This window comes from Manacus vitellinus, unplaced genomic scaffold, assembly GCF_001715985.3.
Source record: "Manacus vitellinus isolate BGI_N305 unplaced genomic scaffold, ASM171598v3 scaffold_0_pilon, whole genome shotgun sequence".
Classification (NCBI taxonomy): Eukaryota; Metazoa; Chordata; class Aves; order Passeriformes; family Pipridae; genus Manacus; species Manacus vitellinus.
The window spans coordinates 55,503,888-55,523,298 of NW_021938789.1; the positions used below are offsets into that span (position 1 = coordinate 55,503,888).

The window sequence follows — 19,411 nt, forward strand, 5'->3', positions numbered from 1 at the left end:
CTGTATTTGTAATCATTAACTTTCTATGTGGATGTAGCTGTAGTGTTATAGACAATACTATACATCATTCATACAGCACATGCCAACTGAGAGTTACATGGTTTAGTTTTTACAGGTTTCAGGAAAAGCATTAAATAAAGGCCGGGTTAGGATCAATCCTATGGGTGGCAGCATCTAGCTTCAGTTTAAGGCAGCCATTTTCTCCCCAAACCAGACTGATTTGTAAGGAACTGCACTGGCAACAATAACAAAGAATAGAATCTATTTTTGGATGGGTAAGCAAAGGAATGAATTTTATTTTTCTTGTAGATGTTAAAAAAACACTCCTTGTTGTTTCAGTGGTTACTGGCTTTTCCATTTTACAAATTGATTCTTAAAATATTTTTGAATCAAATGTATTATTCACTGAATATAATAAAAATTACTAAAAAATTCAAAAAGAAAATGGACCTTCTTCTGAAAAAAAAGAAAAGCAGCAAAACAAACAAACAAACAAATAAACAAAACCAATCCAAAAAAACAAACAAAAAACCAAAACACACAAAAGACAGGGGGTTTATGTGGTCATATAAACAGCAAGAGACTACTGAATTTGTTAAATACCCTTCTAATATCGAGGAAGGAAAAGCTTTTCACTAGAGAAAAAAGCAAAACATACATTGAGGCTGATGTATTCTCACTTTCCCAAAGCAACACAGATTGGTTTGTATGTCACTGCTAGAAAGCAAGTGGAATGGGCTGAAGCTCACACTTGGATGCTGAAGCTCACACTCGAATAAATCCTGCCATCTCTGTCCCTGCCTTTGCAGAGCTAGTGCCAGCACAGTGGAGACCTTGGGATGAGCTGTTTTTAGAAAGCTTGACAGAGTAAGGCTTGAGTCTGCATCTGTTCCTGGAATTGCAGGGTCCAGAGCAGTAGTTGGAGTAGCATAAAAGGCAGCAATAGAATTAGCAATATTCAAATAGAAGAGGGACTGGAGGCTGTAAAAATTAATGGTGTGAGGTTAAACATTTTGTTAAATGGCTTAGATCCTCATAACAGGTGAATATAAAAATTCCCTTGTGTTTTGCCACAACCTAGGTTGTGTTACTGATACCATTTTTGTATTTATTTCTGTGGTGCAAGACAAAGTACACCAGTGCGCTTGTCACCAGAGGTCTGATAGTTTCTTTACCTAGAAAGGAAGATATCAAGTGCTTTAGATTTCACCCTGTAATGCCAAGGGACTCCACAGTGGGTTAGGCATGATCTCAGCTATGGATATGGAAGAAGAGATGCCTCTGAGCCCATTTGTTCCTTTGAGTCTTTGCAGAGACTTTTAGAAAACTCCACACATGGTGTGCATCACAGAAACTGGGGACTGAGCTGTTTCTGAACAGCTGGACTGTAAGGATACCATGCAGCAGGAGTCAAGATTACTTGGCTACATGCAGATGACTGAACAGGTTGAAGATACAGCAAAGAAGCTGGAAAAAGATTTAGTTTGGTTTGAAAAAGAAGAAAAGAAATGCCTCTTTCTTCTCTAACCACTACTCCTCACTGACATTAACAAAGATTGCTGTAGAAGCTGTTTTCAGCTTCCATAGTTAATCATCTATAAAAGGATAGATGTTGCTGACTTGAGGGAATATCCATACTTGTATACCAAGCAGAGTTGCATGCTTCTTTTGTGGGAGAACAGATGTGCACCATCAACCTCTATGTAGAAAAGCAAGCCCTATAACTGACTGCTAAAAAACCCCCCCCGTGGCAGATCATTGAAGACTTTAGATACAACATCTATACACTCAGAGCTGAGCAAGAGAAGAGAATACCAGAAAAGATGCACAACCTCACAGCCTTGGTTTTGTCGTGTAGTGAAGGTGACACCTTCTTTAAGTGTTTGTTTGCCAAGGCCACAGAGCTGTCCAGAAGCACCTCTCCATCCTAGTGGATGCTCAGTACTCACAGGTAAAATAAGAGGTGGATGATTTCTTGTATTTTCTTCTGACAAACTATGAAACTTGAAATTAATTTGAACCAATTGTATTCAACAGCTGGTCATGGATGGTTTATCCAGATCTAACACAATACCACAGCAGTTTCTGTCCTGGACCTCAGACTGAGAACCATAACACAAGTTCTCTTCATAAGCAATATAGGGAAGAGCATTAACAGAAGGTAACACACAGATTGGAATGCACAGAGAAAGGAATGATAATTCACAACTCAGCCCCTTGTGGGTGGTCCTAGATGCAGAAATACTCCAGTGAAATACAAATCCTATGACAATAAAACCAATAATGGAAGCAGCATGAGTTACAGTGAATAAAACCCCACAAAATCTATCACTGTTGTAAAATTCTGCCAACATAGAGAAATGTTTAAAAGGAATATTTTTAACATATGATCTTTCTGTTGGAATCTCTCTTCTAATGGATATCAGATAACAAGCAATAACTGCAAGACAAATTTTGAAACCACTTAACAGAAAACATCATATCATTATCTATGGCAAATTTTGCTACTAGATTTGTTTCCATGGAATGGAACAATATTTTTCCCAAGTAGGAATCAGTATGAGATTACACATATACTCAAAAGGTTCCAAAATGAAATAATTTATAGGTGAAGAAAAAATGTGCAAGATTAGGGGCAATTGTTTAGGATTTAAACAGCAAAAATTCTTCTAAGATAGCATCTACCAGAAATGTGCAAGCAAATATTTTTGGCCAAACAATACTTGGTTAACTTTTTATGAAATACTGTAATTGAAAAACCAAGGGGAGGAATATAAAGCAGTCGTTATCTTGTGTAAGAATATCACTTTGCTACAGATAAGTGGGTATCTCTCCAAAATTATTTTTAATGCCAAGAATATGAAAGAAATTAGACTGGAGACCAGGCAGCTCAAGCCAATGCAATCCTAGAAAACAACCAGCACAACTGTTCTGCTGGACCTCATACTAACAAACAAAGAAGGCCTGGTTGGAGATGTGAAGGTTGGAGGCAGTCTTGGATACAATGATCATGAGATTGTGGAGTTCAGTATCCTGTGAGGAGGAACCAGAGCAATGAGTAAGATCACAGCCCTGGACTTCAGAAGAGCTAACTTTGGCCTCTTCAGGCACCTTCTTGGAAGAATCCCGTGGGAACATAACCTAGAGGGAAGAGGGGTTCAAGAGAGCTGGTTAATATTCAAGGATCACTTCCCCCAGGTTCAAGAACAGTGCATCCTCATGGGCAAGAAATTGAGCAAAAAGGGCAGGACACCTGCATTGATGGAATCATAGAATCAGAAAACCATAGAATATCCTGAGCTGAAGGGACCCACAAGGATCATCAATGTGCAACTCCTGGCCCTGCACATGACCATCCCCAGGAGTTACACCATGTGCCTGAGAGTATTGTCCAAATTCTTCTTGAACTCTGGCAGGCTTATTGCTGTGACCACTTCCCTGGGTAGCCTGTTCCAGGTGCCCAACTACCCGGGGGGTGAAAAGCCTTTTTCTAATATCCAACCTAAACCTCCCGTCACATGACTTCAGGCCATCCCCTCAGGTCCTGTCACTGGTCACCAGAAAGAAGAGATCTGCGCCTGCCCCTCCTCTTGCTCTCATGAGGAAGTGGTAGACAGTCATATGAGGTCTCCCCTCAGTTTCCACTTCTCCAGGCTGAACAAGCCAAGTGACCTCAGTCGCTCCTCAGAGGCCCCACAGTGGATGCCCATGGAACCCCACTAGTGACAGGTCACCAATCTGATGACACCCTACTGCTTACTATTACCCTTTGTGCCCAACCCATGAGCCGACTGCTCACCCATTGCATGATGTGTTTATCCAGCTGTGTGCTGGACATTTTGTCCAGAAGGATACAGTGAAAGACAGTCTGAAAAGCATTACTGAAATCCAAAAACATTACATCACCTGGATTCCTTTGATCAACTAGGTAGGTTAAAGGGTTGTAAAAGGAAAGTACGTTTGACAAACAGGACTTTTCCCTCATGAAGCCATGCTGATTGTGACCAATAACTGCGTTGTCCTTAAGGTGTTTTTCAGTATGTCTCAGAATAACCTTTTCCATAATTTTACCAGTCACTGAAGTGAAACTGGCCTATAGTTTCTGAGGTCCAGCTTCTTGCCCTTCCTGAAAATTGTGGCAACATTAGCCAGTTCCCAGCCAACTGGGACCTCTCCAGATTCCCCAAACCATTCAAAAATCATTGAGAGAGGCCTCACAATGGCATCAGCCAGCTGTTTGAGTATTTTCAACAAGGAACTCCTGTCAAAACTCAGAGATAAACAGGAGATAGACGAGGTGGTAGCATGGACAGACCACTTGCAATGAATATAGAGATGTTGTCAGAATATGCAGAAATGCAACAAGGAAGGCCAAGGCCTATTTGGAATTAAATCTGGCTAAGGATGTCTGGAATTAAATCTGGCTAAGGATCTGGCTAAGGATAACAAGAAGAGTTTCTTCAAATACATCAACTACAAAAGGAGGAAGAACTTCTTTACTACGCTAAAGCAGGTGTCTAGGAATCCATTCTGTCCACAACTCAAACATTTTGGGATAAAAAGCCAGTGACCTGCATATAGACAGCATCACAGAAACATTAGGAAAGATATGAAAAATTAAATATCAGATTTGGGATTTATTCAAAGATCATCTCAATGAAGAGCAAGGAGGTATAGCAACTTCAAAAAAAAGGTAGCTACGTAAATTAAAACATTGTCTCAAGCACAGGGTTTTCAGACAGGAAAACGGAGAAGTTAATGTGTCATCAGGGAGATACTGAGATTACCTACAATAAACAGGATAGTCTCTATGTAGACACAAGAGACACTGGAAACTTCCTTCCTAAAAATAAAACAAAAGCAATTTGAGGGAGAAAAGGTATCGTGTGTCTCATTTAGTCATGATAATAGCACAAATGCTGCTAAATATCATAACATGAAAGTAATAAATATCTGTTTAAAAGTGGATCTGAGATAGTTTCTGCACGTAACTTGCAGGAAGAAGGAATCTTTAAATGAAATATAATACACAGAAGTAAGGTCTATATGTTCCTATTCTGATTTTACAATAGATTTGCTGTGTAATAGTAGTAAATAATACTTTCACCCTTTGAACTCTAGTTTTCCTACATATAAATTAGGTGTGAAGATTGACAACAGATTTCAACAGTTCCTAAAATCTTGGGAATTCCACAGAATTATAAACATACATTATCTGCATTTAATAATTTTTTTAAAAACAGATATTTTTCTTGGTTGAATACAGAAATTATCTTAACTGTAACGCTCTTCAGCAGAGAGTTAAAAGAGTGCTTCAAAATAACTGCAGACCAATGACGTGTTCTCTGGAGAACCTAACACTGTGACTTCATTATCAAAGATACTGCAGCAGGCTGAATGTGCTCAAAAGAAGCTGGCTAACTATGTATGTTAGACATAAGAGTTTCCTCTAAACTCAAAATCAAGCTCGCCCACTCAGTCCACAGGTAAGCTTAAAAACTGTGTAAGGGTTCTAAATGTCGATGTAATGACTGCTTCAGAGCTATGCAGGGCTTTGGATGTGGTTTGTTTTTATACAGAAGTCTGTGGGAGACTCACAGCACTGTTTGTGTAGCCTGCTATGAGTGAACGGCAAGTCCCACATCTAATAACATACTGTCTTCCCCTCTGTATCAGGGAATCATAACATGGCATTTAAGGCCAACCAGAAGAGTTTAATGCTGTTACACATTGCAGGGGAAAGGGTATTGCATTCCTACCACTTCCCATTTGTGCACAGTGTTTGCCCATTAGGAGACATAATAGTTTTATTGCCCCCACTCAGTCTCTAAAAGATCATAAACTTTTAATAGACTTATAAAAAGGGACTGTAACTGTCTCACTAGTCTGGACAGGGCTATTTAATCTGTTTTCCTCACATTTATAATGCTGTAAACCTGGGCAAACATAGAGGGTTGTTACCTCCAGGTTAAACTTTGACACCAAATTCTCTGCTTATTCCCTGAGCTGACTTCAGTGCTCTTCACTGCCTACTCCAGCACACACTGACATTTAATGACATTGCAACAGCTCACTTCAAAATTCCTGTCACATTAAATGCTCTCACTTACCTGTCCTCCTAGGCCTCTCAACGAAGTGGACAGTGTTCAACAGATGCCTGGCTGCTTTTGATGAAGCCATTTACTGGGGAGATGGAATAATCTACCTAGACAGGTGGAGTTAACTAACTCCCCCTCCTCCCCAGTTCTACACTCACTGAAAATGTCATCTTGTTTAATACCTCCATATCCTTATTTCTGTGTTATCCCTACTGTACAGGGCTATTGACAGCGGAAGGAATCCTGCCTCATGTTACAATATGGGAGGAAAACTTAAAAAACCCCAAAACATCCCTCTACCAAACCTTTAGCTACATGATGAAACACTTCACTCTGTGTAAGTGATACAATAAAAAAAAGTGCAATGAACATGGGCAGGGGTAAGTCACTGCAGGCTTCTAAATTCCAGTGGGGCAACCAGGAAAAATAGTAGGTGGTTAAGCACAATGCAAGTGACCAAAAGCAGCACCTCCATCACTAATTTTCCTGTTGCTCTCTTGTCAGGTTGCCTGGCTGCACACTTGCAGGGCAGTCTGTGAGGGTCACTTCACAGAGCCTCATCATGCTGCAAATCTAACATTAGTGAGCCAGATAACCATTGTGAGGTTTTGACACGTCATTCAAATACTACCTCTTTGTGCAGCTGTACCCTGTTATAACTTCTGTGGTTTTGTTCATTAAAGACAAATTCACAATCAGATTATTAAGTGAATCAGCAAAAGTGTCTGCCTCTCAAACAGCTCATTTGTTGGATATTTTTAGATGAGTACCTACTCCCTGCTATAAAGTTGGCAAGAGCTAACAAAAATACAGGAGATGACAGTCATTTCCCCCTTGCCCATGGCATACCTAATGCATGGCATTAGGGAATGTTTTTACTGAATTTGATCCTGACTCTTCTGCAACTGTAACAAGGCAGATATTTCAGCAGAGTATTTATTGGAGAGACATGGAAAGACTCTTGTGATATCAATTCAATTCTTTATCCAATTTGTTTTTTAATACAAGATTGCAACAAGTAACACTGAAGTATAACAAAGAAAGTTGCACAATGCAGAGCCTGGGTTTACAGCATAATATTAACTACTCCAGAAAATTGTAATAATTTAAGACATTGGATGTAACTGCTAGAAGATACTCCAAGAGGTTTCTGGATGTTTTCCTAGGTTTCCTGGTCCAAGGTCACAGATAGATGGACAAAACCTATTGTGCACATCAACACAGCTTTTTCTAAGAGGAAACAAATTACCTCATGCTTGAAGCTCTAAATCACTTTTGTTACGACCAAACAAGTTTACCACAACAGGTACCTTGCTGCCTTGTAAGGAACTAACAGCCAGTCAGACATCAAGTGTTCAGCCAGAAGTGCCAAATTGGAACACGAATGCACAAGTAAAGGTTTCTTTCCACTATAACAACATCTACTCTTTGTAGACGCACTGCCAGTTAGTAGCAGTCCCAGAACCTCAGGACACTCTTCTGAGGAAGAACAGAAAGCCACTAATCTCCCATGAATCTGTTTGAGAAACTTATTCCATCATGGAGACAACACTGATGGAAAACACTGACTGACAGCACTTCAACAGCTAAATCAAGAGGCAAAGAAAATCCAACTGAGTCGGGTTTTCTTCAGAAAATAATTAGTAAATGATTCACAGCTAACCACTGAAGGTGTGTCAGCGTGAACAGATGGATATTTATAATTTAATAAACTGTTAACTATGAAAAGAAAGTCTTCCAATTTAACTTTCCCTCCAAAAATGAGGCTGGCAAAATAATGAGCGCTAAGTGAAGCCAGGCTCTTTCTAGAATTCCCAGCACTCTGACAAAATACATCGAATATTAATCCCATGTTCTTCTGTTTAGACACTGCACATGACATAAACCTTCCTGGTTTTTGACCTGCTTTGATCCCAAGAGAAGAAGGATGTCTGTACCACAAAGTGATTTGTGACAAAGCAATTCAATAACACTTCACTGTCAAAGCATGACGAAAGTATTCATATGAGCCTGTAGTATGTTATTGACAAGATATAGCACATTTTGGAAGAGAAAACTTAGAAGTTAAGACAGACAGAAAGCAGCTGGGGATGCTCATGCTGAGCTCATATTAGCTACACAATAACTGTGCAAAGAATCAGGTGGGCAAGGAGAACAGAGGGTTATCTAAAAAGAAGCAATATAGACAAAGATGCAAACTACAAATAACTGGGACAACACTGAGCACTTGAACATTTAAAGGAGCTGTTCTTTCCTCATAGGATGTCCTCTGTTCTTTGAGGTACTATGGAAGCAATGAGAGTTTGATCTTCTGTAGTTATTTACTGCAATAAATGCAATGAAATGCAGGGCAAAAATTCAACCTCTACTTCAATCTGAAGTACAACTAAGAGCATACATTTGGAAATTGGGCAAATCATTACAACAAGATATCGACTGTCCCCAAATTCCCTTCCTGTTCTCCATCAGAAGTTAAATTCACAGGCAAAGCATACCTATAGAGGGAGCCAATTCTCAGCTCTGACATCAAGAGTGGTTCATAAAACTGAGTTAAGAAATGCAAGGAAATACAATAAAAGTGTCTGGCAATGAAATGAGATGTCTGGCAATTCCAAAGGGATGTGAAAATAAAATGTATGTACCGGGGGTAAAATATTGCAGGGTATCAAATCTTTAGACTTACAAACTTTTTTCTTCAAGAAAACTAAAGAGGACACAAACTAAGATTCTCTAAATAGCAGAACCAAGCCCTATAAAGCACTGATAAGTAACATCCTCTGCAAAAATCCCATGTGCTTTAAATTTGGTGGGGGTTTGTGCATTCTATTTAGTTTTGAAGTTTACTACACTTTCATGAACACAGACTTAACTGGAACACATCACTAAACAGCAGTGATTTCATTTTGCAAGGTCTTCAATTCCTATTGTGGTTAAGATTTCTGAACCTGTTGAAATACTGAGCTCTGTTTTTCTACATTTCATGCACAGTATTATAGAGCACCTCTGTATTTATACCTATACCTATTATACCATGTCATTGATGTGCTGACAGATTGCACTTATTCCTGTCAACACTGGTCTCACCAAGGTGTACAGAGAAGTGTCTAGAGCATGACAGGATTATAAGAAAAATTACATTTCTGTTTGCATACAATGTACATGATACTGTACATTGAACTGTAGCCCAGGAAAACAAATGAATCCCTGCTTCATTTTAAGAAAGAATTTATGTCTGCTAAGATTTTTCTCAATGCTGCCTTCAGGATTTTGTATTGTTTTGTTTCATTCTCCTCCTCTCCACATATATCCTTGAACACAAACATAGGAAGTGATGTTTGCTATTTTCCACAAGGAAAGGTTTAGAGAGAAAGATAGTATCTTCTGCCAGATTGAGTTCTATAACTATAAAAAACAGATGAGATACTGGGTTCAAAATCCTTTCTTCATCTTGTCCAGAAGAAAGCAAAAAATGGCTTCATATGCTTGAAGTGTTTTTGCTTCTCCCATCTATTATCAGTTAATCTAAAAAGAAAGATATCCTGTCCCTACAGATCTCATTTCACATAAATCCCAAGATCACCACAGTCACAACATCGTTTCTTTATTGCATACTCCTTATCATGCTGCTGTAAAGCAGCAGGAATCTCTGAATCACAATTGCATTTAGCAGCCTGAAGTAGAGAGTCCCGCCTCACTTACCGCCTCCACTTCTGCTGGGTCATACCACACATTAATGTATGGATGCTGTAAGGCTTCATCTACTGATATTCTCTTGGCCGGATCAATGACCAGCATCTTTGATAAAAGGTCCCTGGCTTGGCTGGCTAGAACAATGAAATCAGAGAAACAGTGTTAGTACAATATAATCACTGCCTCCAGAGGAGGGTTAATTGGGTTGGGAAAATAACAATGGCACGACCCTTTTAGAGACTGTTTGTATGTACTTCTGCACCCTTGCCTTCTTACAACAAATGTTCTTCAGAAATCATTTCAGGTTGGATTCTTCAGGAAGGTGCCAACATCAGGGCTGTGCACTGTAAGTTCCCTAACAAGTTGCAGTGAGATTTTACATGCAGGCACATTCCATGTAGAGGAATGAATAACATACCCAAGAAAAATGTCTTGATGTATTTGTGATTATTACCGGGATCTGAGAACCAAAGTTCGCATAATGAAGTTTAAAATCATGGCATTACCAAATCAAAGCCTGATACCTACAGGTACTCTTACACTGGCTCAGAAAAACATCTAACCTTCTCTGCATGTTCTAAAATTTTTCAGCTAGCTTTTTTCATCCATTAAAATTACATATTTTAAAGTATAGATACTAGGCTAATCTTAGGGTACTCCATTAGAAGCAATAACTTAAATCTGTAGCCTTGGATCAACACACAGTGGTACGGAAGTGCCTTGGAACTGCTTAAGTCTTGTTTGTCCTGCATAACAAAGTTTAAATTAGTGGGACACATCCTCCTCCACTACATATCTATATATATGTGTGTGTGTGTGAGTATATATATCTATATATCTATACACATTGAGTTTTAAGTCGCAGCATTGATTTATTTTATGTGATAATATATCCCATTTTGCCTGTCAGGTCACAAACTCATCCTTGTATGACACAAATGTTTTTTTACTATCTGGAGTTTGTAACAAATACAATACTTCCTAAACCCATGCAAAAAAATTTTGACAACATATATTTCTCTTATTATGATACATGTGTCCCAAACTCTGATGCTCAAAATTATTTGCTGTGTAAATGAAAAAGACAGTGAAATTAAAATAATTGTAAAGAGCAATAAGTGCAAAAATATTATTAGGTATCTCATCCCACATGGGTGAGTAAAAGTGAGATCTAATTAAACCACTAACATTACATTATGGTGAAATATTTGGGCAGAGCATGGGATGATACAATGCTGCACAAGCAGGTTTTTTTTCTAATGTACTGTTTCTTGTTCTGTGACTATACCTTAAAAACTGGCATTCATTATGTCTAAATGTATGTACTTTCTGTTTCCAAAAGATAACAGCACTGTTTGACAGTCATTTCTATTCATTAACTGCAAACCCAGAAAAATTCCATTATTCAATTGTGTTGTAGATGGAGTATGAAATTCTGCGTATCCAAAAGCATCTGCTCAGACCTTTCACTTTGCTCCCAGAGCCAAGACAGCAGCTTGGCTATGAAATAGTTGTTAATTGGAAGAAAATTCTGGGCCATGTAATGACATGCAAATTGCAAGCAATTGAAAACTGTTACATGCCACTGTAGGAGGTGGCTCCAAGTACCCGAGTGGTGCACAACTGATACACAGCACAAGTTTGCAGGGGGTTTAGAGCTGTGACAGGAAATCCTTTCTACACTAAGCACACATTAATCGCTCTTTCTAATTGAAGGTCAATGCCCTGTTCAGTTAAAAAGGACTTCAATGTATGATTAAAATCATTGTAACTTTTCTTATACAGGACATATGTAGTCACACTGTAATTAAGTTTTCTCATTCACATATGCTAACTGACCCACAGCATTTGTTCCAAAGAAGAAATCCACTCATAGTGGATATTAAACCTCAGCTACATCATTTTGGCTGACGTTACTAATATCTTTCTATTTTCTAGTAAAGGTAGAGCTATGGGGCAGGCATCTGGCTGATCTGGTATCTTACACCTGAAACAAAACAGTGCAAAGTCTGAGATCTTCCAATAGAAGTTTTACTGCTCCTTTGTATCACAAGTTTAAGAATAAGAATACAGGAACATCTCAGTTCCTCATGTTACAGAATCATCACATGGAACACCATGGGGATAAGCTCAATGCTTCAGTGATTAAGTTCCCTTGGCTGCCCAAGCACCAGGATCTCCAAAAATCATTTCCAAAAGCCTTTCAGCTGAACAAAACTCATGCAGTCATTTGTCCCTGCAATTAACTGCATTAAATGGGAGTGCAACTAGAGAGAAGAAAAATTGGAAAAATCCTTCATTGCACTGTAGCCGTTGCATGTGAACCACATCCCTTTTCAGACATACCTTTGAGTTTGTTGTGTTCCGAGTCAGCTGGAAAGAGAGAGTCTGGGAAAAGTTTGGGGAAAGTGAGGCCAGCATACTTGGGTCTGTTCTCAACGTAGTTCCGTACTGTCGGCTGCAGCTTCTTCATAAATTCTGGACAGGGTGTCCCCAGCTGCTCAATAACTTTATTCCACTGATCAATATCTGAACACCAGTAGTTAAGGGAAACAAAATGCAAACCCCAGTGTAGTCTCCTGACATTTCTGCTTGTGTTCTCTGAGAACCCTCAGAGGTGTTTAGTTCTCTTCATGACATCTTTACAGTCACTACCTTTCGTTCTCACTATGCCTCCAGGTCCTACAGCCTGCAAAGGGGAAAACTCTCTCACACAACAACACTTACTCGAGGGCATTGTGCAATCCTAAGACCACCACCACCACTACAGGAAAACACACAGCTTCCTCTCTTTGGGTCAATGCCTGTTACTTTTTTAAAAAAACTTGAAATCCAATGCCTTGCACTCTCCTTTTTTACATGCAGGTGATTGCCACTGTGTCACCTTGACCACACAAGCGCAGCCTGGAAGAACAACATGTGCACCTGTCCTTTCTGTTCAGTCTGTAGAGAGTGAGACCCAGCTGCAGTGAGACCCAGAGTGAGACCCAGAACTTAAAGAAGTTCTGCACAGGACAAAAGTCACCTCCAACTCATCTGCTTCGCACTTGTGTGTTTACTCTCTCCAGTAACTTCATTGGTGCTAATTTTTCTGATACCAGCAAACCAGCAACCCCCCCAAAAATTTTTGTTTGATTTTATGAGAATGCGCTGGGACTCGTTTTCTGTAGAAAAATGATGCACAGGTGTAGGTAGATGTTTCTCTTTGACTGAAAACAAGACATCTACATTGTTAGACTGATACTGACTATTAAGAAACAGGTTCTAACACTTAAAAAGAAATTGTATTACAGGCATTTTGTACTGAGCTTTTTTGTTGTTCTGCTGTTGATTTTTTAGTTTTCTTGAGATAACAACTAGGCATCTGATAGGTGTTATGTAGGTCTTCCAGCCATGTTCAGAACAAGACTTACTGTGCCAAAAAACCACGTAAATTATCATACAAATTAGCATGCAAATTATCAGTACCACCTCTGCATCACACTGCCTATTTCACAGAGCTAAGAATCTGATGACAACATGGAAAAAAAGGGAGAGTACATGCAGGCATTGATGCTAAGAAATACGATTAAGGAAGTTTGGTTAAGTACATACTGGAAAGAAAAGGCTTTTAAAATACAAACATTCAAAGCATTTCAGCACAGAGATTTTTTTAAAAAAAAAATTATTCTTCTGAGTTATTATTGTTATGAATGTCATAAGTGTGAAGTCTTGCAAATACTAAAGACAGTTCCTCACAATCTGGGAGAGAAATCAGATCAACAGAATGAAAATAAAAAGAAAAAAAATAAAGTTAAGCCAAATCCAGCTCTTGGTTGCAGTAGCAATTTCAGATCAAAAAAAAAAAAAGTGGTTTATTTTAGGGAAATGGAAACAGTATTTTCACATACTTTGAAAAGTAAAGATAGGCTTAATATGGATTCCCCTTAAATGTCCTATTTGAACAAAAAATCAAATAATTAATTTTAAAATTTCAGGTTTACTAATCAAAAGTGTTTAAAGGAATGAAAATTATTTAGTCATGTGCTTTAAGAATTCCAAAACAGTGTTTTAAATGGTTTTATTTTCAACTGAAAAAGGTTGCTAGAAACTGCAGTGGTTTGTAAAGATTATTCTGAATAACTGTTATTTTTTTAACTAAAGCAAAGATTTATGTAGTAAAAAAACCTCCCACACACACATTACATAGATTGTATGCAGTTTAACTCATATTGTCCATGAAAAATATGTTTTTCTCAACAGAAAATCAAAGAATTGCAACAACACTAAAGTTATCCAAGACTACAGCTGCTAAAAGAGTAGCCTGAATATTTCATTAAACATTTTATTAAAAAATAAAGTGATTTGACATTTTAAACTTGTATTCAAGTTAAAACACCTCAGTGACTGCTGGCTGGACTATTTCAGAAGCAGGCCTTTCTGAGCAACTTCAGAATACAGAGTGTGTAAATGCTTTGCAGAAAAGAACAGAGAATACAGAAAAACAGATGCTGTTAGTTGTGCCAGGAGAAGCTAAATGGGTGAGCAAGTCGAGCTATAAAATCATCACTGGAAGCATTACTCGTGCAGATTGACTGAAGGCCATTTGATAAACAGTGAGGGCTTGCTTCAGGACTTGCTTCAAAGCAGTCATCAGAGGCTTACACTTGTACAGAGCAGGTTACCCATTGCTCAGGCATTTCATGAAGGCCAAAAAACTAAAAAAAAAAGCTCTTTGGGATTACCAAATTTCATGGGACTTGGACATGCTGAGAGGGAAGATGTAATAAGATGCTTAGACATGAGTAATAAGGAAAAAAGAGTACAAGTTCCCAGAATAGGGTCTACATGGTGGGAACCACTGACAACAGTGACAGAGAGGGGAGAAGGAAAATCCTTAGACAATGGCCCACTGCACACATTTCTTCTAAGCTGACAGAAAGGCTCTCACTAAGAAACAACAGACAAGTGAACTACCACCCACAACTGGAAGATTTTAAGAGAGGGAGTCATCAGTGCAAAAACAAGAGCCAAAGCCAAGGGAAGCTGGCAGAGCCACCATACTACACTCCTTGACTAGACTTGTTTTGCAGGAGAGCAGCACTGGAGCTTTTGCAGCCCTGGCTTGCACCAGGAGCCAAAAGGTCAGGCTTTATGTCACAGCAACTTCAGGGATTGGTTTTGAGTAACTGAATGATCTGAATGGATAATCATGCTTCTTTACTGTATTATTTCTGACTTATATTGCTCATATACTGCCAAAACTCTTAAATAAAATACATTCATATATATTTATACACACACACACAGACTGACATGATGGAGCACTCAGGACTTGTTTTGGTCCTATTAATATCAATAACAAAACCATGCCCAGCAAAAGTAGGTAGAGAAAGACCATTTTTTAGTCAGATGGACACACAGATTTTCTCTCTAGTAATGTTTTTCCAATTGCCTAAACCTTACCATCAGTGAATTATATTCTGAGATCCAATACATGATCCAATATATGTAATAACATCCTTGCCAAATACTGGTCCAGCTCCATTTCACTGTAACATTTTACACAGTCACCGTTTGTGATGTATCTGTGGTAAACCCAATGATGAGAAGTTGTACCCACCATGGTACAAGATTTAAAAAAAAAAGGAAAGTCTTGAAAAAAATCTGAGGTCCACATACTGATAAGCAGCTTTCTCTAGCTGGCAGTTAGAATTAGCTTCAGCAATTCTTCAGGGAACAAATGAAAAAATATATAGAAAATATATAGAACAGTCCTAATGTGAATCAAAATCTACTGTAGGTTACATTAACCAGTGAGAGATTGTAACTGTAGATGTTATTTGCACATCAATTGAAAAAATGGTAACTATGAGTTAGTGAACTCAAAACTCTGACAGAAATTTCCCAGGTCAAAAAAAGATTAACCTGTATTTGAGTGAAAAAAATTTTAAAGAAGAAAAACAGAAGATTCTGTTTTTCCCTTGAAATTAAACAGATGCTGGACAGACTGAAAGTTGGAAAAAATTACAACCCAGAGCTCTGGGAAATTATGAAATGTCTACTTTAAAGCTATTTGAATCACCTCAGCTGTCCCTTGCCCCAGGCAGGATCAAGGAAAATGTGTCAACTATTCACAATATCATCTGGATAATTTACGACTGAAGAGGGGATCTAACCTGGATTTATTAGCCTGCCTCTGGCACTAGCACTGTAACATTTTTACTAACACTAAGGTGGTCATACAGAGTTACTGCAAAGATTTAAGAAAACATTTCTGAAATGTATATCTTTTGAATGAAGATTTATCATTGAGGTCTCAGGTTGCTCCAAGCTCACCAAGCTCTTTGCACTCTTATACTGTCCTAAGGATTGTTCTTCCTCTGCTTTCTAAATACTCGATTATTTACCTGGAAAATAACCAGAAGCTGAACTGCAGATTAAGCGACATATTTTTCTAAAGTAAAGGCATAAAATTTCTAAAGGGAATATAGTATTTTGAATGAAGAAGAAAATGTTTCCATTGGAAAAATAAGATTCCACAATAAAGTCATCTATTTAGAGGTACTGGCTGAAAGTTTATCAGTATTTATGTTTCTGTGTGCATTGATGCAATGTATTTCAAAAGTGTGAATTAAGGACCAACATTTTGTTCACTCAGTTGGCCTGCAAAGTTCAGATAAATGATATTTCTGCAAGTTTCCAAACTATAAGGTAATGGAGCTTGCCTATAAGAGAAAATTTGCAATACTTCTTGGTCTCAATCAGAACATATTAAAAGCATTTCTACAGAGTACAAAGTAATAGCTTGATAGTAAAAAAATGAAATTTAAACAGCAAATTATTGTCTTTGTACCTAAGCTGCCTAGCCTCCGAATAACAATAATTTTTCTTTTTTCTTCTCATGTTACATCTTTTTAAATCATAGTGGTTTTTTTTGAGTGAAGGATTATATTTTGTTATGTTCAACAACAAGGTTTTGCATGAGGGGTTGATGTTCGCCATAGGATGTTTTAGTTGTACTGGGATACAAATAACTTAATGGAATAATTCGCTTTTCCTGAAAACGGAGCCTGTTTCAAAAATCTTCCTCAAGCAGTATCTAGGGACTGTGATGTGGAAAACACTAGAAATTCTGTAAAAATACCTGCTTATAACAGAGCTGTTGGAATTGTGCTGGACAGTGGTGGTGATGATGGGGAACCATGCTTCCCTGCCCAGCACACGGGACTGCACTTTCTTCACCTATTAATCAGCAGTTCTGCACGAGTTTTACTCCACTGGAGCAGCATTTACTCTTTCTGGCTAAACGTGCTGCTTCTGGAGATAGAACTAGGGCATGTCAAATCTTGCTTTTTTTAAGGTAGGCATAACAAAACCAAAACTGACATGGGGCGTTTCCTTTGTAACAGACAGACAGACATTTCATCTCTTTTCAATCTCAAAATCTTGAGGGAACCACATTTCTAATAACTTTCTCCTTAAATCTGCACATTCCACCAACAAGAACAAGAACTGCACTGCTTCAGGCAATTTTTTTATGCCACTAACTCAACAAAATTAGAATGATTGCTATGAACAGCTTTGTATTTTTCCCTCCCAAAGACCAAATTGTGGCACCAACTGCAAAGCTGATAGCTCAACTAATTTTTTTTTTAATTGGACCTTTCTTTCTAAAATAAGACAGTTAAAAAACAAAAGAACTAACTAGTTTCACTGTGGGAGACATCAGTGTCACATTCATATTTTTTCCACAGTCCCACAATTTACATACTGATCTCAACACAATTCACAAAGACTTTACATTTACAAATGCTACCATCTGACAAGACAGTAAATGCAGAGCATTTTCTGTGTGAACACTTTGAGAAGAATGTGGCATTTGTAAATAATTAGAATGTAACAGAAAACACTGTGCAATTGGAATAGTAGTTGCTATTTATATTCTATAATAGAACATGTGGTGATAATAAAAATAATGTGTAGCACAAATAAAATGACTTCAGAAAACTACCACTGATCATTCAGAAGTTAGGAGATAGTGGTATTAGTTGTGCAGCTGTCATTAACTTTTCAGGTACACATTTATGACAACATTTTAACTAAAATTTTCAAACACTATTGTCTTTTAGCTGGTATTTCATTCAGTTACTGACCATCTGTGCTTACACAGCAGCAAGCAAATCACAGAATCATACATCTTGGGTTGGAAGGGACCTTAAAGACAATCTAGTTCCAACCCCCTTGCCATGAGCAGGGACACCTTCCACTAGGCCACATTGCTCAGAGCCCCATCCAACCTGGCCTTGAACACTTCCAGGGAAGGGGCATCCACAAGTGTTACGATCTATGAGTGTTCCAAGGTTACAAGTGTTTATAAGAGCCTCATAGGAGTCTGTATAGGAAGTAGGATCTGAGTGATACAGCAGAATCCTAAAGTAAGTGTTTCTCTTGTTCTTGTCAGTGAAGTTGATATGGGTTTGATCAGTGCTTCCAAGAACACAGTTTGCTTCTCTGCCTCAGATGTATCTGCAACAATTTGGATATGAAATCAAAAACTGGACTCCTCAAGCACAAAACATAGTAAACAAGTTCCTGGAAACTGTAGGGTTGCTCCTATTTCTCAATCACGATAAAACAGAACCATTCTGTGTTTTCATCTGTGTAATTATTCAAAAGCTCTTTTTGTCCTTTCCGAACAAGTTTTTCTTACAGTTCATGATTACTCAACTTCACAGTGTTTAACAGAAGTCAAATGTTGGCCTTGAAGTTCTGCAAGAATACTCAGCTGCATACATCTTTCTATATATTCATCTGTCTATCAGTCTATATCAGCTGAGTCAACTCTAGCAACCTGCAGCTCAGTCTTACTCTCCCAGTCTTTTACATCAGTTCTATCTCTACATTTCCTCTGACTTCCAAGAAGCAAAAGTACTACACATTACTCAAAGGATGGAAAGTCAGCAAAGAGAAAAGGTTAAATAAGAAGGAAAATAAAAAAGCTTCATGTGAAAATATATGCAATAGGTCAGTTGTCAAAAAGATAACTTCCTGTAATAGGAAACTTATTAAGACCATTTCAGATGAAGAATACTTATATACCCATCCCATGAAGACTTGCTTCAGCAATGCTACATATTCAGGATTTATAAAATGTGGTGTCTTCCATAGGTCTCAAACTGTTCTTCTAGGGGAGTGATTGAAAACGTGGCTGCATAGCATTTGGTCTTGACAGCTATCTCCTCTATAGCATACTTCCTTGAAAATGCATGAACTGATTTACATTACTGGATATGAGCAAGTGTGTTCTCATTTTCCTTATATTTGCATACAGATGGTAGCTTTTCAAAAATAAAATTATAAGCTGCTAGCACATTGTCAAAGTTCAAACAATTTGTGTTTAGTACAACCGTTTCTAGCAGAGTTCCACTGCTGTATTGAATGTAATTAAGTAGACAATGGACCATCTCTTGTCCATTTAATAGTACTCTACAAGTATTGGGAATGGTTTTTCTCAGTCTGGGCACTCCTTTTTTTTTTTGGTGGTTTCTCCATGAGATCTCTGTTTCAGTATAGAATCACTGGCCATTGAGAATGGATGCTCATTAAAGAAAAACACACCAAAAAAATTACTTTTCAAACAG

The 19,411-nt window shown here is 38.1% G+C and overlaps 1 protein-coding gene across 9 annotated transcripts in view; it reads right to left on the reverse strand.

Moving 5' to 3' along the window:
* The window catches only part of MAPK10 (mitogen-activated protein kinase 10), a 204,295-nt gene that overhangs the window by 15,735 nt on the left and 169,149 nt on the right, over positions 1–19,411 (reverse strand). For all 9 annotated transcript variants that reach the window (XM_018073715.2, XM_018073708.2, XM_018073732.2 and 6 more), the window contains 2 exons: positions 12,135–12,317; positions 9,798–9,922 (listed from right to left, as the gene is read on the reverse strand). In XM_018073715.2, the coding sequence (XP_017929204.1) occupies positions 9,798–9,922; positions 12,135–12,317 (308 nt within the window). The remainder of the gene's footprint in view (positions 1–9,797; positions 9,923–12,134; positions 12,318–19,411) is intronic.